Source organism: Cherax quadricarinatus, unplaced genomic scaffold (assembly GCF_038502225.1).
Source record: "Cherax quadricarinatus isolate ZL_2023a unplaced genomic scaffold, ASM3850222v1 Contig1541, whole genome shotgun sequence".
Lineage (NCBI taxonomy): Eukaryota > Metazoa > Arthropoda > Malacostraca > Decapoda > Parastacidae > Cherax > Cherax quadricarinatus.
In genome coordinates this window covers 20,816-43,346 of record NW_027196567.1, presented here as the reverse complement: position 1 = coordinate 43,346, position 22,531 = coordinate 20,816, and the positions used below count along the sequence as shown (strand labels likewise).

The 22,531-nt window shown below is 40.4% G+C and overlaps 1 protein-coding gene across 1 annotated transcript; it reads right to left on the bottom strand.

The window, feature by feature from the left end:
• Positions 1-8,749: 8,749 nt before the first annotated feature.
• Positions 8,750-12,192, bottom strand: LOC128697930 (uncharacterized). The gene has a single exon (XM_070081038.1). The coding sequence runs from the start codon at positions 11,702-11,704 to the stop codon at positions 8,780-8,782; it is 2,925 nt and encodes a 974-aa protein (XP_069937139.1). The 5' UTR covers positions 11,705-12,192; the 3' UTR covers positions 8,750-8,779.
• Positions 12,193-22,531: the final 10,339 nt, after the last annotated feature.

The window sequence follows — 22,531 nt, the reverse complement described above, 5'->3', positions numbered from 1 at the left end:
AGCTGACCTGTGGTAAGTTTCTGGCGACTTCTGGCACCTGCCTCTATAGGCTTATCACTTCATTTACAAATTCACCTGCTTTCAAATGACACTTTAGCCTTTATCATCAATATACTAGGGAGCCACTGTAGTATACACTATACACTATGTATACTCAATGCTTTCAGGGAGACTGATGATAAGTACCAGACAGATCTTCCCTACTGTACTTATCATAGAATTCATGGACATGACACATCTGAGTGCAATGCTCTCTACAACCTGCAGTACTCTAGATCTTTCCGTGGCCGTTCCAACCGCAGAGCCAGGAGAGGAAACAGATGTCGTGGTTCACAAACTAACCAGAACCAGGCTCATTCTTCCAATTCGGGGGAATCCGAGCGCCCAAGTCTACTCGTCCAGTCGTGACAGTAGTAGGTGATAACGAGTACACCATCACAGTCCAAAATTCCTATGAAGCCTTAGCCAGCCTTGAGAATGACAACCCTGCTGTTGATGCTGCTTCACACGTCTCTGACATAGAGGAATTTGGGGATGAAGTAGAAAATGCCTTCTCCGATGACAACCCACCTTTCTGTTTGCACATAACTCCTAACGAAACGATTGGTCCTTTAGTACAAGCTTCTGTTCATAATGTGCCCGTTCATGTGTTCATGGACTCTGGTGCGCAAGTTAATATCATCAGGTCTAGCTTGTTTAAAGAGAAGCAGTTACGACATGTCCTCCTCGTTGAACCAGCTACTGTAACCTCCCTTAGTGGAGTAGCTGGTTCCCTTCTGCGAGTCCGAGGTCAGACTTCGCTCACCTTTACTATCCAAGGCAGAGACTTTACTGCTGCTATTCTTGTTGTCGACCAGATTACTTTCCCTGGTGACCTACTGGGATTTGCTTCCATGCGAGACTTACGCATTGTGCTCGACCTGTACCGATGGCATGCCCAAATTGACGACTTGATCGTTCCATTCTGGGGTTACCAGCTTGGATCAGAAATCTGCCATACTGCCACAGAGTATGATGTACGGATTAAGTCCTTACAAGCCAATGCATTCTCCAGTAGCGTACCCAAGCGGTCAGGCACTAGTAACTCTGTCACTCCCATCTGTGTTCCACCTACACCTTCAGACTTGCAAGATAGTGTTCCATTGCCTCAAGTGTCCGGGGACACTCAGACTGCCTTGAGTGCACAGCCTATCCCTGCAATGACTGCTAGTTCGAGTAGTAGTTTCTCCACAGGGGATGCCTTGTCAGAAAACGATTACTTGAAACTAGTAATGCCATCTCTTGTTGATGTCACATGCCGTCTGCAGAAAGACGTCTCTGTTGCAGCTAGTGCTCTCACTAGAGTGTCTGTTGTTGTTCTTAATGTTCCAGATGGTGATAACGTCCTAGTTGACAGTGATTCCTGCAAGGTCAAGGGTTTATTTGTTGAACCTTCCTTACACATTGTAAGAGACAGTAAGATCCATTTATTCCTTGCTAACACTTCGGGTCACAGTGTTCGTCTCAGAGCAAATACCAATCTCGTTGACCTAGTTCACTATCCTTACCCTGTTCAAGTACAGGATGACGTGCCACCTGACCAGTGGGTCAGTGCTATATTTCAACAGTGGAGACCTCATCCACTCCACTGGATCAATCCATCCCACCAGTTGAGGAGAAAGACTTAGCTCCCACTGATTTCCCAGACGAAGTCCAGCGCTTGTTGACGCTGTTGAACAAATGTCGTAAAGCCATTGCCTTACCAGGTGAGAAGATGGGTATAACGAACTTATTGTCCCATTGTATTCCACTTGAACCTGGTACTAGACCTATCTATATACCTGCGCACAGAATGCCTCATTCCCAAGTTGCTGTCGCAGAAGAACTGATCAATCAAATGCTCAATGATGGAGTTATTGCACATAGCAATTCACCCTGGAATACGCCCTTGATCCTAGTGCCTAAGAAGAATGGTACTTGGTGCCCGGTGATGGACTTTACGAAGTTAAATGCGAAAACTATTCCAGATCGCTTCCCACTTCCTGTACTAGGTGATCTTTTACACAATATCGGAGATAACAAAGTCTTCTCGATCCTGGACTTGTTACAAGGGCTTTGGAAAGTCCCTCTTCACGAGGACAGCCAAGAATTAACTGCATTCTCTACTCCCACAGGTCATTATTACTTCCTATGAATGGCTTTTGGATTACGATCCTCACCTATCATGTTCTCTAGACTCATGACCAACATCTTTAGAGGTCTTATAGGTAAAGCACTTATGGTGTACTTAGACGACGTAATCGTCATGTCCGAAGATGTGGATACACACCTGAAATACTTGATATGGTACTTGGCAAGCTTGAAGAAGCCAATTTAAAGATCAAACTGTCCAAATGTCAATTTTTCAGATCAGAAATTAAGTTTCTTGGTCACGTAGTCACTCCTAGAGGGGTTACGACTGATCAAAGTAAAGTAACGGCAGTACTAAATTTTCCAACTCCCAAAACTGCTGATGCTGTAAGATCCTTTGTGGGTCTAGCAGGTTTTTATAGATCTTTCATTGCCAATTTTTCTTCCATAGCTGCTCCTCTAACTAAGTTGCTTAAGAAAGATGCTCCTTTTGTTTGGACCTTCCATCAAGAAAGAGCATTCCAAACTCTAAAAGAAAAGCTAACATCTGCTCCAATTTTGAAATTCCCAAATTTTTCTAAGCCCTTCTATCTGACAACTGATGCTAATTCAATTGGCATAGGTGCCGTACTAGCTCAGAAGACTGATGGCAAGTACAATGCAGTTGCATTTGCTAGCCGACTCCTTACAAAGGCTGAACGTAATTATACAGTAACGGAGCAAGAAGCTTTAGCAATAGTATGGTCTTTAAAGCACTTCCGAGACATTATTTACCAGTACCCTGTTCATGTCTTGACAGACCATGCACCACTGATACCTTTATTCCAGAACAAACAGCCTACTGGAAAGTTAGCCAGATGGACCTTGACTATCCAAGAGCTCAATCCCACTTTTGAACATTTACCTGGCAAGTCAAATGTAGTCGCAGATGCTTTATCGTGACACGTTAGTGTAGTTACTGCAGATCCTCCATTTACTGTCGAGGATGTCAAAAATGCCCAAAGAACAGATCCCATGTGGTCTGGTGTGATTCGATTCCTGCTCCAGGAAGATCTTATTCTTACTGTGAAGCCACCAGCACCCATTAGTGACTTTGTAATGAGCCAGGAATTACTGTATCGAACAGCCGAGTTGGGTACTCAAAGTAGAAGAGTGTACCAGTTAGTAATTCCACAGTCACTAGTGAACGTAGCTCTACAGCTAGTTCATGATGCACCAGATGTTGCACACTCTGGTATGGATCGTTCTGTGAAACAAGCCAGAATGAAATACTTTTGGCCACGTACGGCAACTGACATTTCAGAGTATGTTAAGAAATGTAGTGTTTGTATGCAACATAAAGGAAATATCAATGGTCCTAATCCAATCCAAGTGTACCCAACCACTAGCGAACCGTGGGAAAGAGTTGCCCTTGACTTATTAACCAATTTTAAATGTTCCCTCCAAGGCAAGGGGGTATGGTTTAACTGTGTGTTATGGTAGACCATTTCACCAGATATTGTGAGTTAGTTCCTATCGCAGATAAGACTGCTGAGACAGTAGCTAAAGTGTTTAAAGAACGCATTATCTGCAGGCATACCACCCCAAAGTCCTTAGTAACAGATAATGGAGGTGAATTCTGTAATGAGATTCTTGAAAATTTGTGTACTTTGTACAAGATCTCTAAATCCACCATTGTTCCTCATCATCCTGCCAGCAATGGGTTAGCCGAACGAACCAATAAGAAAGTACTTGATGTCCTGAGAGCCACTATCAACCCCAATAGTGAAACTTGAGATGAAGTCATACCAGATGTTCAATGTGCCATAAATTCTGCTTACAATGCTTCCATAGGTGATACTCCACATTATGCATTGTATGGTGTAGACAAGCGTTTACCCTATGAGTTGTTATATTCCACTCTGAAACCTAATTACAACCCTGATGATTTCGTAGCAACTCGTACCAGCATGGCTCAAAGTGTTTTTAGAAGAATCTGTGAAACACTTCATAAATCAACAGCAGAATTTACTAGAGTAACTAATAGCCGTGCTAAGCCATCAAAAGTCAAAGTAGGTTCGAGAGTAATGCTGACAAATTTCAACAAAACATCCGTAATGCCTAAGCTCGATCAAAAGTTTGTCGGACCTTATAGAGTTGTTGAACATATCTCTGGTAATAAGTATAAGGTTAGAGAAATTAGTACTGGCAAGTACAAAGAATCGCATTTAGATCATATGAAATTAGTATGCGATGTTGATGATATTGCTACCCAGACTAATGTGACAGATGCTGAAAATCCTCTTGACTTTGTACCCTCTACCTCAGATAATCAGTCAGATAATCAACCTGAATGTCGTTACTCCTTGCGTGCTCAACAAGTAATGAGAAACCCACAAGTATCTTTTGTAGATACTCGTTCAAGTCTCCCTCAGTCAAGGCATGTGTTAGCCATTGCAGAGGAATTCGATCCTCCCGGAGATGATAACCATTCTGCATATGTAAACCTCACCCTCGCAGAATTGGGTTTAAATGTACATAGTCTGTATAACTAGATGTCCAAGATGAAGTAAATTGTCAGCTGTTTGTTATTAACTAATTAGTTTTTCAGAATTTTTTTTTTTTTCGTATTCACGTTCCCTCTGTATTCTGAGAATTTGACAGTAATGATCTGAGTGCACACCAGATGCCTTTGCTGTTAATTTCACCTTGTATATATATATTTATTCTTCCTCAGAATCCATAGAGTGCATGAATGCAGATTGATCGATCAATTCTATCCCATATTGTACAATGATTTGTTTTTAAAGTTTGTAATGCATTATGTTAAAAATCATTACGTTAAAAGTGATTACGTTAACACCCATTATGTAAAATTCATTTTGTTAACATCCAGTATGATACCATCCCTTAGCTCTAAGTTATATATGAATTTGTTATTGTATAGAATCAGCCCAGAACCACCTGCCTGTTCAGCCTATAGATAGTAGTGTATGTCGAGACGACATACGTAACATGACCGAGCTGTCAGCATAGTTGCTGATCCCTGTGTTGTATAGCATATCAGTATCATCCATGTCCTTTAGATAGGAGATCCCTAGGCCTGTGACTGTTTGTGTGACGTCACGGGATACAGCTTGAGTGTGAGGCAAGCTAGCTACCTCGGCCTCAGTCGGCGTTTGACATAGGCTAGGACAAGGCAGAGGCTGGGCTCCATCTTCCATCATCACAGTCTGACAATATATCGTTACCATCCAACAAGTGTGTCTACCTTCAACCCTCGATATCTCCATTTAAGAACCCCTACGATATGTATGCAAATGATGCAAACTCTTCCACCTAAAGTCAGTTCCTGATCAGCCGGGCTGTGGCTCGTACGTTGGTTTGCGTGCACCCAGCAGCAACAGCCTGGTTGATCAGGGGCTGATCCACCAGGAGGCCTGGTCACAGACCGGGCCGCGGGGGCGTTGACCCCCGAAACTCAATCCAGGTAAACTCCAGGTAAACAACCAACCACAGTAGGAGTCCCACAAGGAAGCGTCCTTGGACCACTCCTCTTTCTCATCTACATCAATGATCTACCGAAGGCATCACAGCTACTAAAACCCATAATATTTGCAGATGACACTACATATGTCTTTTCCCACCCAAACGCAGTCATACTAGCAAACACAGTCAATGCTGAATTACAGAAAATATCTGCCTGGATGATGACTAACAAACTTACCCTGAACACTGATAAAACCTATTTCATTCAGTTTGGAAACAAAGCTGCGAAATGATCCAGTTAACATAAAGCTAAATGGATCATCAGTCACAAGACTCACAGAGGAAAAATTCCAAGGAATCCACCTTGACAGTAGCCTTAAGTTCCGGACACACATACAACAAATCACCGAGAAAATCTCCAAGACTGTAGGCATACTATCAAAGATAAGGTACTACGTTCCACAATCAGCTCTCCTGGCACTGTACCATTCACTCATATACCTTTATCTTACATATTGAATTTGTGCATGGGGATCAACAACATCCAATCACCTAAAACCCCTAATAACCCAGCAAAAGGCAGCAGTAAGAATGATAACAAATTCCCACTCCCACCAGCATACTCCCCCACTTTTCAAAAGTCTGAATCTGCTCACCATTAAGAACATCCATACTTGTTCATGTGCCTACTACATACACAGAACAATACACGCAAATATAAACCCTCCACTCAAACTTCTCCTCACCAACCTAAACAGGACACATGACCACAACACAAGACACAGATCTCTTTTTGATATACCTCGTGTCCATATCACACTGTGTAAAAACTCTATGCACATAAAGGGCCCCAAAATATGGAATTCATTACCAGAAAATATTAAAGTAACCCAGTCTGAAAATCAATTTAAAACTCTTCTCAAAAGCCACTTAATCACCCTAGACTAAACGCTAAATACTCAGTACACACTTACTCACCTATGTACTCCCACATCATAACTTCAACAATCACTTTGAACCTTTTATCCATTGTTTTTCACAAAAAGCATTTTCAAATATATGAATATATCTTTTATGAGTTTTTATGAGGATAGTGAGGCTCAGGTTAGGGTGTGTAGAAGAGAGGGAGAATACTTCCCGGTAAAAGTAGGACTTAGACAGGGATGTGTAATGTCACCATGGTTGTTTAATATATTTATAGATGGGGTTGTAAAGGAAGTAAATGCTAGGGTGTTCGGGAGAGGGGTGGGATTAAATTTTGGGGAATCAAATTCAAAATGGGAATTGACACAGTTACTTTTTGCTGATGATACTGTGCTTATGGGAGATTCTAAAGAAAAATTGCAAAGGTTAGTGGATGAGTTTGGGAATGTGTGTAAAGGTAGAAAGTTGAAAGTGAACATAGAAAAGAGTAAGGTGATGAGGGTGTCAAATGATTTAGATAAAGAAAAATTGGATATCAAATTGGGGAGGAGGAGTATGGAAGAAGTGAATGTTTTCAGATACTTGGGAGTTGACGTGTCGGCGGATGGATTTATGAAGGATGAGGTTAATCATAGAATTGATGAGGGAAAAAAGGTGAGTGGTGCGTTGAGGTATATGTGGAGTCAAAAAACGTTATCTATGGAGGCAAAGAAGGGAATGTATGAAAGTATAGTAGTACCAACACTCTTATATGGGTGTGAAGCTTGGGTGGTAAATGCAGTAGCGAGGAGACGGTTGGAGGCAGTGGAGATGTCCTGTTTAAGGGCAATGTGTGGTGTAAATATTATGCAGAAAATTCGGAGTGTGGAAATTAGGAGAAGGTGTGGAGTTAATAAAAGTATTAGTCAGAGGGCAGAAGAGGGGTTGTTGAGGTGGTTTGGTCATTTAGAGAGAATGGATCAAAGTAGAATGACATGGAAAGCATGTAAATCTATAGGGGAAGGAAGGCGGGGTAGGGGTCGTCCTCGAAAGGGTTGGAGAGAGGGGGTAAAGGAGGTTTTGTGGGCAAGGGGCTTGGACTTCCAGCAAGCGTGCGTGAGCGTGTTAGATAGGAGTGAATGGAGACGAATGGTACTTGGGACCTGACGATCTGTTGGAGTGTGAGCAGGGTAATATTTAGTGAAGGGATTCAGGGAAACCGGTTATTTTCATATAGTCGGACTTGAGTCCTGGAAATGGGAAGTACAATGCCTGCACTTTAAAGGAGGGGTTTGGGATATTGGCAGTTTGGAGGGATATGTTGTGTATCTTTATACGTATATGATTCTAAACTGTTGTATTCTGAGCACCTCTGCAAAAACAGTGATAATGTGCGAGTGTGGTGAAAGTGTTGAATGATGATGAAAGTATTTTCTTTTTGGGGATTTTCTTTCTTTTTTGGGTCACCCTGCCTCGGTGGGAGACGGCCGACTTGTTGAAAAAAAAAAAAAAAATCTTTTGTCTTATACAAATTTTGATTCATTTATAATTAATAATCTACTGTAAAACTATGAAATAATTACTATCCTACTGTACAACTATGATATACTAATCCTTAGTATTAAGTAGACTGTAAGCCAATAATGTTAAGTTGACCCATAATGCCAAGGCATAATAGAGGTTCTCTTCGTATTGTATCCCACTATTGTATCCCACTATTGTATCCCACTATTGTATCCCACTATTGTATCCCACTATTGTATCCCACTATTGTATCCCACTATTGTATCCCACTATTGTATCCCACTATTGTAAATATAAAATCTCAATGTACTGTTTGCAAAGACGTAAAATAAATAAATAAATAAATAAATAAATAAATAGCGATGTTAACACCAAGAACGATGTTAACACCAACAACAATGTTAACATTGCAACAATATTAACACCAACAACTATGTTAACCCCAAAAACAATGTTAACCCCAGCAATAATGTTAACTCCAAGAAGAACAATGTTAAAACAACGATGTTAACACCGACAACGATGTTAACACCAACAACGGTGTTAACACTACAACAATAATAACAACAGCAATATTAACACCGACAACAATGTTAACACCTACAATATTTAGACAAATATAACATATTATATTTATATATACAGTGAGAATATTAACATTATCCTAACATTATTAGTAATGTTAATAACGTTATGGTATATGATAACATTATCATTATTTTAACATTATTAAGATAATGTTATATAGAGTTACATTATTAACAATAGCAACAACTCACCGAGGTTGTAGACGTTGCAGCTGGTTGTCAGAAGTGGTGCCTCTGTCAGCATGATGGTAGTGGTACCACAGTGCCAGGTGTGTACAGTGGTGGTGGGTGAGGGCAGCCAACAGGTCAGCCAGGTCAGGCAGGTCACCAAGGTCACCATGGATAGTAATCCTCACCTTGCAGGAGCTGAGGTGTGGCAGGAGAGCAGCGTAGCTTCTCAGACGTCCATCACTTACGTCAATTGTTTCTTCAGTATTGTAGAAGCGAGATATTTCTTTGACAGTAACTGGAGACATGTTAGTGTTGTCAAGGAGGTCGAGCCACTGATTGTTGTGTCTCATACCAGACTCTTGTAGGAGATGAACCACTTCCCGTCCAGGTGTTTCAGGTACCTGGCCTAGTACCAGGTACAGCAGCCCAGCCACATGTATCAGAACATTCTGGTACTTGTTCATGTCTACCACACCTGACCTGATGCTTTGTTTCAACACTCCCCTGATACTGACAGGTGTGTCAGGTGTAGCTGAGGCAGGTGTAGCTGACATGACGCTCTCTTCTAACATTCCCCTGATACTGTCAGGTGTGCAGGTTATAGGTGAAGCAGGTGTAGGTGATGCTAGTGTAGGTGGTGCTGGTATAGGTGATGCTGGTATAAGTAAGGTGGGTGTAGGTTGTGAAGGTGTAAGTAAGGTGGGTGTAGGTCGTGCTGGTGAAGGTGAGGATGGTGAAGCTGTAACTGGTGAATATGGAGATTGAGTACGAGATGGTGACATAATTTTCACAGGTGGTGGAGAAGTCACAGCTGGTGTTGGTGATAGTGACATACTTGTTACAGGTGGTGGAGACGTCATAGTTACTGTTGGTGACATAGTTGTCACAGATGGTTGGGAAGACACAGGTGGTGTTGGTGATGGTGGTACAGTTATCACAGATGGTTGGGAAGACACAGGTGGTGATGGTGATACAGTTATCACAGGTGGTTGGGAAGATACAGGTGGTGCTGGGTGTTGAGTGTACAAGACAGGGAGTGGTGAAGACTCCAGCTGGTACTTGAGTGTCATCACAATATGCAGAGCACTGAAGTAGTCTTGGATTCCCTTGTGTGGTGCAGAGTAGCGCTCCTCGATGCCTTGCCAAGTCCATATTGGCTTCAAACTCAAAAAAGCAGACAGCATCTCATGGTAAGGTATATCATGTTTGTTACAAACAGATATTAGTTCTTCTGCAGTCTCTGCTTCAAGACTCAACTGGTCACGTGACAGACTCTCTAGTGATGTCGCGTATATTATCTTCAATATTTCTTCAACACTGTTCTGTAGAGTACTTTCATTCATCACCTTGATCTTTGAACAGTTCGTTAATCTCTCTAATAACTTACTTTGACACATATGATGTATTTTATGATAGAGTTGCGTTTGTGTTATTGTTCTTATGTTTAACTCATCAGGTTCCTGGTCCAAGATGTAAACAATAAATGTTAAATTCATTGGTAGACGTAAGTGTTGGTGAAGACCTGTAACATTCATCACCTTATTTACTAGTTCAACAGTGTTTGTGTTACTGTTGGTCAACTTAATTATCTCCTGGTGAGTCCGACGCACAAAGTCTTTCATATGTTCCTCCTTTATGCCTCGTAGTTCAGCATTAGTTACATGATAATCTTCAGGGATCGTTAAGCTGAACATTTCAACTGCTTCAGGTCTTGAGGTGCAGATAAAAATTGTGTTAACAGAGTTTTGGAATTCCAGTAAAAGACTTTTGACTAGTGTTCTGGAGTTGTTATTGAGTTCATCCAGACCATCAACTATTATTATTACCTTACAAAGCTTGAGTATTTTAGGCAGAATGTTTCTGAATTTTGCTGAAACATCTGGTAATAGTCGGTGTAGAAGATGATGGTTGGAGTTGATAGTCGGGTCCCTACACTGTACCCACAGTAAGAGATCATAATTATCTAAGTCCTTGATGTTACCTTGACCACCTTGTATCCATTGGTCAGTTATTAGCTTCACTAGAGTGGTCTTGCCACTGCCTGCAACACCTTCAAGCAACAGTATTTGCGGCCGTCCAGAGGAACCTTGTTGTTGTGCGCCAGAGCTCACACATGAAGCCACACATGTTTTCTGGACAAGTAAGAGAAGGTCTACATAATCTATATGTTCATTATTACCTCTACGTCTTCCTTGTTTAACTTCAATATCGACAAAAATTTTGTCTACTTCAAGTTGAAAGTTGTCAGTGATAAAAGATACTGGGTTAATATAAGTTATTTGTTGTAAGATCTTCTTCAGCGTAACACAACTGTCTTTAATGATAATCTGTTTTATGTCATCAATACAATACTTCATTATATCATCCTCACCGAGAATCTCATCCATGATGTAGTCCAGGTCATCATTCATCTGCTGGATCTCCTTGTTAACATCATCCTGGTCTCTCCCATACCTCTCTCCAGACGTCTTAACACAACCAGTTAACAACTCACGAAGCTTTCTCATATTTTCATAATAATCTTCATCAGTAACTGCAAGTGGACCGTGAACAGCATCGTTCCTCATGTTGTTTATGGCAGTGACGTAGTACTCCATTTGTGTACTGGCAGTGATCCATATTGGATCACTGAGAGGAGCAACATTCTCACAAGCAAGTTTAATGCTCCTACACAGTAGTGGAACATCAAACTTTCTTCCATTTGAACTTCTACTTATCAGTTTCTTTTGTGTTTTGTCAAACTTTCGATCTTTACTTTTGAGTTTTAAGTAATTAGCAGATGATGTTTGTCTCAAGTTGTTTAAGTAATGATCAAGTGTTGTAGTAGCAGGTTTATCTGGTGTTCCCCAGCGGAACGTCTGATGCAACACTCGTCTCCCACACTCACTCAAAGCTTTCAGCATTCTGAAGCCATTATTTTCCTCTTTTGTTATTACAGCCATGGTATTGTAGAGGCAAGATTATGTTAATAATGTTAATGATGGTATTGTAGAGGCAAGATTATGTTAATAATGTTAATGATGGTATTGTAGAGGCAAGATTATGATAATAATGTTAATGATGGTATTGTAGAGGCAAGATTATGTTAATAATGTTAATGATGGTATTGTAGAGGCAAGATTATGTTAATAATGTTAATGATGGTATTGTAGAGGCAAGATTATGTTAATAATGTTAATGATGGTATTGTAGAGGCAAGATTATGTTAATAATGTTAATGATGGTATTGTAGAGGCAAGATTATGATAATAATGTTAATGATGGTATTGTAGAGGCAAGATTATGTTAATAATGTTAATGATGGTATTGTAGAGGCAAGATTATGTTAATAATGTTAATGATGGTATTGTAGAGGCAAGATTATGTTAATAATGTTAATGATGGTATTGTAGAGGCAAGATTATGTTAATAATGTTAATGATGGTATTGTAGAGGCAAGATTATGTTAATAATGTTAATGATGGTATTGTAGAGGCAAGATTATGTTAATAATGTTAATGATGGTATTGTAGAGGCAAGATTATGTTAATAATGTTAATGATGTTATTGTAGAGGCAAGATTATGTTAATAATGTTAATGATGGTATTGTAGAGGCAAGATTATGTTAATAATGTTAATGATGGTATTGTAGAGGCAAGATTATGTTAATAATGTTAATGATGGTATTGTAGAGGCAAGATTATGTTAATAATGTTAATGATGGTATTGTAGAGGCAAGATTATGTTAATAATGTTAATGATGGTATTGTAGAGGCAAGATTATGTTAATAATGTTAATGATGGTATTGTAGAGGCAAGATTATGTTAATAATGTTAATGATGGTATTGTAGAGGCAAGATTATGTTAATAATGTTAATGATGGTATTGATGTTGCTTTCAGATATTGTTGCTGACACTGGTGCTGTTGTTTCTTAGATATTGTTGCTGACACTGATGCTGTTGTTTCTTAGATATTGTTGCTGACACTGATGCTGTTGTTTCTTAGATATTGTTGCTGACACTGGTGCTGTTGTTTCTTAGATATTGTTGCTGACACTGATGCTGTTGTTTCTTAGATATTGTTGCTGACACTGATGCTGTTGTATCTTAGATATTGTTGCTGACACTGATGCTGTTGTTTCTTAGATATTGTTGCTGACACTGCTGCTGTTGTTTCTGTTTCTTAGATATTGTTGCTGACACTGATGCTGTTGTTTCTTAGATATTGTTGCTGACACTGATGCTGTTGTTTCTTAGATATTGTTGCTGACACTGATGCTGTTGTTTCTTAGATATTGTTGCTGACACTGATGCTGTTGTTTCTTAGATATTGTTGCTGACACTGATGCTGTTGCTTCATAGATATTGTTGCTGAGATAAGACTCATGTACAACACCTGGGTATCAATATTGATGAATAAGACTCATGTACAACACCTGGGTATCAATATTGATGAATAAGACTCATGTACAACACCTGGGTATCAATATTGATGAATAAGACTCATGTACAACACCTGGGTATCAATATTGATGAATAAGACTCATGTACAACAACTACTAATCAATATTGATGAATAAGACTCATGTACAACACCTGGGTATCAATATTGATGAATAAGACTCATGTACAACACCTGGGTATCAATATTGATGAATAAGACTCATGTACAACACCTGGGTATCAATATTGATGAATAAGACTCATGTACAACACCTGGGTATCAATATTGATGAATAAGACTCATGTACAACACCTGGGTATCAATATTGATGAATAAGACTCATGTACAACACCTGGGTATCAATATTGATGAATAAGACTCATGTACAACACCTGGGTATCAATATTGATGAATAAGACTCATGTACAACACCTGGGTATCAATATCGATGAATAAGACTCATGTACAACACCTGGGTATCAATATTGATGAATAAGACTCATGTACAACACCTGGGTATCAGTATTGATGAATAAGACTCATGTACAACACCTGGGTATCAATATTGATGAATAAGACTCATGTACAACACCTGGGTATCAATATTGATGAATAAGACTCATGTACAACACCTGGGTATCAATATTGATGAATAAGACTCATGTACAACACCTGGGTATCAATATTGATGAATAAGACTCATGTACAACACCTGGGTATCAATATTGATGAATAAGACTCATGTACAACACCTGGGTATCAATATTGATGAATAAGACTCATGTACAACACCTGGGTATCAATATTGATGAATAAGACTCATGTACAACACCTGGGTATCAATATTGATGAATAAGACTCATGTACAACACCTGGGTATCAATATTGATGAATAAGACTCATGTACAACACCTGGGTATCAATATTGATGAATAAGACTCATGTACAACACCTGGGTATCAATATTGATGAATAAGACTCATGTACAACACCTGGGTATCAATATTGATGAATAAGACTCATGTACAACACCTGGGTATCAATATTGATGAATAAGACTCATGTACAACACCTGGGTATCAATATTGATGAATAAGACTCATGTACAACACCTGGGTATCAATATTGATGAATAAGACTCATGTACAACACCTGGGTATCAATATTGATGAATAAGACTCATGTACAACACCTGGGTATCAATATTGATGAATAAGACTCATGTACAACACCTGGGTATCAATATTGATGAATAAGACTCATGTACAACACCTGGGTATCAATATTGATGAATAAGACTCATGTACAACACCTGGGTATCAATATTGATGAATAAGACTCATGTACAACACCTGGGTATCAATATTGATGAATAAGACTCATGTACAACACCTGGGTATCAATATTGATGAATAAGACTCATGTACAACACCTGGGTATCAATATTGATGAATAAGACTCATGTACAACACCTGGGTATCAATATTGATGAATAAGACTCATGTACAACACCTGGGTATCAATATTGATGAATAAGACTCATGTACAACACCTGGGTATCAATATTGATGAATAAGACTCATGTACAACACCTGGGTATCAATATTGATGAATAAGACTCATGTACAACACCTGGGTATCAATATTGATGAATAAGACTCATGTACAACACCTGGGTATCAATATTGATGAATAAGACTCATGTACAACACCTGGGTATCAATATTGATGAATAAGACTCATGTACAACACCTGGGTATCAATATTGATGAATAAGACTCATGTACAACACCTGGGTATCAATATTGATGAATAAGACTCATGTACAACACCTGGGTATCAATATTGATGAATAAGACTCATGTACAACACCTGGGTATCAATATTGATGAATAAGACTCATGTACAACACCTGGGTATCAATATTGATGAATAAGACTCATGTACAACACCTGGGTATCAATATTGATGAATAAGACTCATGTACAACACCTGGGTATCAATATTGATGAATAAGACTCATGTACAACACCTGGGTATCAATATTGATGAATAAGACTCATGTACAACACCTGGGTATCAATATTGATGAATAAGACTCATGTACAACACCTGGGTATCAATATTGATGAATAAGACTCATGTACAACACCTGGGTATCGAAATTTCAATAACTCCAAAATGGAAAACGTGAGGAAATTAGAACTTCATCGGAGTATAAAACAAATTCCAACCACACATTAGAGAGAGAAACTAATGTAAAGGACCTGGGAGTGATCATGTCGGAAGATCTCACCTTCAAGGACCATAATATTGTATCAATCACATCTGGTAGAAAAATGAGAGGATGGATAATGAGAACCTTCAAAACTAGGGATGTCAAGCCCATGATGACACTCTTCAGGTCACTTGTTCTATCTAGGCTGGAATATTGCTGCACACTAACAGCACCTTTCAAGGCAGGTGAAATTGCTGACCTAGAAAATGTACAGAGAACCTTCACGGCGCGCATAACGGAGATAAAACACCTCAGTTACTGGGATCGCTTGAAGTTCCTGAACCTGTACTCCATGGTACGCGGGCGGGAGAGATACATGATTATATACACCTGGAAAATCCTAGAGGGACTAGTACCGAACTTGCACACGAAAATCACTCACTACGAAAGCAAAAGACTTGGCAGACGATGCAACATCTCCCCCAATTAAAAGCAGGGGTGTCACTAGCACGTTAAGAGACAATACAATAAGTGTCAGGGGCCCAAGACTGTTCAACTGCCTTTCAGCATACATAAGAGGGATTACCAGTAGATCCCTGGCTGTCTTCAAGCTGGCACTGGACAAGCACCTAAAGTCGGTACCTGACCAGCCGGGATGTGGTTCGTACGTCGGTTTGCGTGCGGCCAACATTAACAGCCTGGCAGGTCAGGCCCTGATCCACCATGAGGCCTGGTGACAGACCAGGTCGCGGAAGCGTTGAGTCCCGGAAATCTCTCCAGGTATAAAACACCTTGGATTCAATATTGATCAATAAGACTCGTGTACAACACCTGGGCTGTACTGATCAATAATGAGAAATGCATCACCGTCAGAGCAGAAAAAATCAAGCTACTACAGAGGTACTAGCACAGTAACTACTATACTGGACTACTGAGGTACTAGCACAGTAACTACTCTACTGGACTACTGAGGTACTAGCACAGTAACTACTATACTGGATTACTGAGGTACTAGCTCAGTAACTACTATACTGGATTACTGAGGTACTAGCTCAGTAACTACTATACTGGACTACAGAGGTACTAGCACAGTAACTACTATACTGGACTACTGAGGTGCTAGCACAGTACCTACTATACTGGACTACTGAGGAACTAGCACAGTAACTACTATACTGGACTACTGAGGTGCTAGCACAGTAACTACTATACTGGACTACTGAGGTACTAGCACAGTAACTACTATTCTGGATTACTGAGGTCCTAGCACAGTAACTACTAAACTGGATTACTGAGGTCCAAGCACAGTAACTACTATACTGGACTACTGAGATACTAGCACAGTAACTACTATACTGGACTACTGAGGTACTAGCACAGTAACTACTATACTGGACTACTGAGGTACTAGCACAGTAACTACTATACTGGACTACTGAGGTGCTAGCACAGTAACTACTATACTGGACTACTGAGGTGCTAGCACAGTAACTACTATACTGGACTACTGAGGTGCTAGCACGGTAACTACTATACTGGACTACTGAGGTACTAGCACAGTAACTACTATACTGGACTACTGAGGTACTAGCACAGTAACTACTATACTGGACTACTGAGGTGCTAGCACAGTAACTACTATACTGGACTACTGAGGTGCTAGCAGAGTGACTACTATACAGGACTACTGAGGTGCTAGCACAGTAACTACTATACTGGACTACTGAGGTGCTAGCAGAGTGACTACTATACAGGACTACTGAGGTGCTAGCACAGTAACTACTGTACTAGACTACTGAGATGCTAGCACAGTAACTACTGTACTAGACTACTGAGGTGCTAGCACAGTAACTACTGTACTAGACTACTGAGATGCTAGCACAGTAACTACTATACTGTACTGACTACTATACTTCACTACTGAGATACTAGCACAGTAACTACTATACTGGACTACTGAGGTGCTAGCACAGTAACTACTATACTGGACTACTGAGGTGCTAGCACAGTAACTACTACTGTTCTGGACTACTGAGGTGCTAGCACAGTAACTACTATACTAAACTATTGAGGTATTAGCACAGTGACTTCTATACTAGACAACTGAGGTACTAGCACAGTAACTACTATACTGGACTACTGAGGTGCTAGCACAGTAACTACTATACTGGACTACTGAGGTGCTAGCACAGTAACTACTATACTGGACTACTGAGGTGCTAGCACAGTAATTGCTATACTGGACTACTGAGATGCTAGCACAGTAACTACTATACTGGACTACTGAGGTACTAGCACAGTAACTACTATACTGGACTACTGAGGTGCTAGCACAGTAACTACTATACTGGAGTACTGAGGTGATAGCACAGTAACTACTATACTGGACTACTGAGGTGATAGCACAGTAACTACTATGTTGGACTACTGAGGTGCTAGCACAGAAACTGCTATACTGGACTACTGAGGTGCTAGCACAGTAACTACTGTACTGAACTACTGAGGTAATAGCGCAGTAACTACTATACTAAACTATTGAGGTACTAGCACAGTGACTTCTATACTGGACTACTGAGGTGCTAGCACGGTAACTACTATACTGGACTACTGAGGTGCAAGCACAATAACTACTATACTGGAATACTGAGGTACTAGCACAGTAACTGCTATACTGGACTACTGAGGTGCTAGCACAATAACTACTATACTGGAATACTGAGGTACTAGCACATTAACTGCTATACTGGACTACTGAGGTGCTAGCACAATAACTACTAAACTGGAATACTTAGGTACTAGCACAGTAACTACTGTTCTGAAATACTGAGGTAATAGCGCAGTAACTACTATACTAAACTATTGAGGTACTAGCACAGGACTTCTATACTGGACTACTGAGGTGCTAGCACGGTAACTACTAGAGCGGACTACTGAGATACTAGCACAGTAACTACTATACTGGACTACTGAGGTCCTAGCACAGTAACTACTATACTGGACTACTGAGGTGCTAGCACAGTAACTTCTATACTGGACTACTGAGGTGCTAGCACGGTAACTACTAGAGCGGACTACTGAGGTCCTAGCACAGTAACTACTATACTGGATTACTGAGGTCCAAGCACAGTAACTACTATACTGGACTACTGAGATACTAGCACAGTAACTACTATACTAAACTATTGAGGTATTAGCACAGTAACTACTATACTAAACTATTGAGGTACTAGCACAGTGACTTCTATACTGGACAACTGAGGTACTAGCACAGTAACTACTATACTGGACTACTGAGGTGCTAGCACAGAAATTACTGTACTGAACTACTGAGGTACTAGCACAGTAACTACTGTACTGAACTACTGAGGTAATAGCACAGTAACTACTTTACTGGACTACTGAGGTACTAACACAGTAACTACTATACTAAACTATTTAGGTACTAGCACGGTGACTTCTATACTGGACAACTGAGGTACTAGCACAGTAACTACTATAGTGGACTACAGAGGTGCTAGCACAGTAACTACTATACTGGACTACTGAGGTGCTAGGACAGTAACTACTATACTGGACTACTGAGGTGCTAGCACAGAAACTACTATGCTGGACTACTGAGATACTAACACAGTAACTACTGTACTGAACTATTTAGGCACTAGCACAGTAACTACTATACTGGACTACTGAGGCACTAGCACAGTAACTACTATACTGGAATACTGAGGTACTAGCACAGCAACTACTATACTGGACTACTGAGGTGCTAGCACAGTAACTACTATACTGGACTACTGAGGTACTAGCACAGTAACTACTGTACTGAACTACTGAGGTAATAGCACAGTAAGTACTACACTGGACTACTGAGGTACTAGCACAGTAGCTACTATACTGGACTACTGAGGTGCAAGCACAGCGACTACTATACTGGACTACCGAGGTACTAGCACAATAACTACTTTACTAGACTACTGAGGTACTAGCACAGTGACTACTATACTGGACTTCTGAGGTACTAGCACAGTGACTACTATACTGGCCTACTGAGGTACTAGCACAGTAACTACTATACTGGACTACTGAGGTGCTAGCACAGTAACTACTATACTGGACTACATAGGTAATAGCACAGTAACTACTATACTGGACTACTGAGGTACTAGCACAGTAACTACTATATTGGACTACTGAGGTGCTATCACAGAGACTACTATACCGGACTTCTGAGGTACTAGCACAGTAACTACTATACTGGACTTATGAGGTGCTAGCACAGTAACTACTATACTGGACTTCTGAGGTACTAGCACAGTAACTACTATACTGGACTACTGAGGTACTAGCTCAGTGACTACTATACTGGACTACTGAGGTACTAGCAGAGTAACTACTATACTGGACTACTGAGGTACTAGCACAGTAACTACTCTACTGGACTACTGAGGTACTAGAACAGTAACTACTATACTGGACTACTGAGGTACTAGCTCAGTAACTACTATACTGGACTACAGAGGTACTAGCACAGTAACTACTATATTGGGCTACAAAGGTACTAGCACAGTAACTACAATATTGGACTACTGAGGTACTAGCACAGTAACTACTATACTGGACTACTGAGGTGCTAGCACAGTAACTACTATACTGGACTACTGAGGTGCTAGCACAGTAACTACTATATTGGGCTACAAAGGTACTAGCACAGTAACTACAATATTGGACTACTGAGGTACTAGCACAGTAACTACTATACTGGACTACTGAGGTGCTAGCACAGTAACTACTATACTGGACTGCTGAGGTGCTAGCACAGTGACTACTATAATGGACTACAGAGGTGCTAGCACAGTAAATACTATACTGGACTACTGAGGTGCTAGCACAGTAACTACTATGCTGGACTACAGAGGTACTAGCACAGTAACTACTATACTGGACTACTGAGGTACTAGCACAGTAAATACTATACTGGACTACTGAGGTGCTAACAGAGTAACTAATATACTGAACTACAGAGGTGCTAGCAGTGTGACTACTATACAGGACTACTGAGGTGCTAGCACAGTGACTACAATACTGGGCTACTAAGGTGCTAGCACAGTAACTACTATACTGGACCACTGAGGTAATAGCACAGTAACTACTATACTGGACTACTGAGGTACTAGCAGAGAAACTACTATACTGGACTACTGAGGTGCTAGCACAGTAACTGCTATACTGGATTACTGAGGTGCTAGCACAGTGACTACTATACTGGACTACTGAGGTACTAGCACAGTAACTACTATACTGGACGACTGAGGTGCTAGCACAGTAATTACTATACTGGACCCCTGAGGTGCTAGCACAGTAACTACTATACTGGACTACTGAGGCGCTAGCACAGTTACTACTATACTGGACAACTGAGGTACAAGCACAGTAACTACTATACTGGACTACTGAGGTACTAGCACAGTAACTACTGTACTAGACTACTGAGGTGCTAGCACAGTAACTACTATACTAAACTATTGAGGTACTAGCACAGTGACTTCTATACTGGACTACTGAGGTGCTAGCACGGTAACTACTAGAGCGGACTACTGAGATACTAGCACAGTAACTACTATACCGGATTACTGAGGTCCTAGCACAGTAATTACTATACTGGAATACTGAGATATTAGCACAGTAACTACTATACTGGACTACTGAGGTACTAGCACAGTAACTACTATACTGGACTTCTGATGTGCTAGCACAGTAACTACTATACTGGACTACTGAGGTGATAGCACAGTAACTACTATACTGGACTACTGAGGTCCTAGCACAGTAATTACTATACTGGACTACTGAGGTACTAGCACAGTAACTACTATACTGGACTTCTGATGTGCTAGCACAGTAACTACTATACTGGACTACTGAGGTGATAGCACAGTAACTACTATACCGGATTACTGAGGTCCTAGCACAGTAATTACTATACTGGAATACTGAGATATTAGCACAGTAACTACTATACTGGAGTACTGAGGTGATAGCACAGTAACTACTATACTGGAGTACTGAGGTGATAGCACAGTAACTACTATACTGGACTACTGAGGTGATAGCACAGTAACTACTATGTTGGACTACTGAGGTGCTATCACAGAAACTGCTATACTGGACTACTGAGGTGCTAGCACAGAAACTACTGTACTGAACTACTGAGGTACTAGCACAGTAACTACTTTACTGGACTACTGAGGTACTAGCACAGTAACTACTTTACTGGACTACTGAGGTGCTAGCACAGAAACTACTGTACTGAACTACTGAGGTACTAGCACAGTAACTACTATACTGGACTACTGAGATACTAGCACAGTAACTACTATACTGGACTACTGAGGTGACACAATAACTACTATACTGGAATACTGAGGTACTAGCACATTAACTGCTATACTGGACTACTGAGGTGCAAGCACAATAACTACTAAACTGGAATACTTAGGTACTAGCACAGTAACTACTGTACTGAAATACTGATGTAATAGCGCAGTAACTACTATACTAAACTATTGAGGTACTAGCACAGTGACTTCTATACTGGACTACTGAGGTGCTAGCACGGTAACTACTAGAGCGGACTACTGAGATACTAGCACAGTAACCACTATACTGGATTGCTGAGGTCCTAGCACAGTAACTACTATACTGGACTACTGAGGTGCTAGCACAGTAACTTCTATACTGGACTACTGAGGTGCTAGCACGGTAACTACTAGAGCGGACTACTGAGATACTAGCACAGTAACTACTATACTGGATTACTGAGGTCCTAGCACAGTAACTACTAAACTGGATTACTGAGGTCCAAGCACAGTAACTACTATACTGGACTACTGAGATACTAGCACAGTAACTACTATACTAAACTATTGAGGTACTAGCACAGTAACTACTATACTAAACTATTGAGGTACTAGCACAGTGACTTCTATACTGGACTACTGAGGTACTAGCACAGTAACTACTTTACTGGACTACTGAGGTGCTAGCACAGAAACTACTGTACTGAACTACTGAGGTGCTAGCACAGAAACTACTGTACTGAACTACTGAGGTACTAGCACAGTAACTA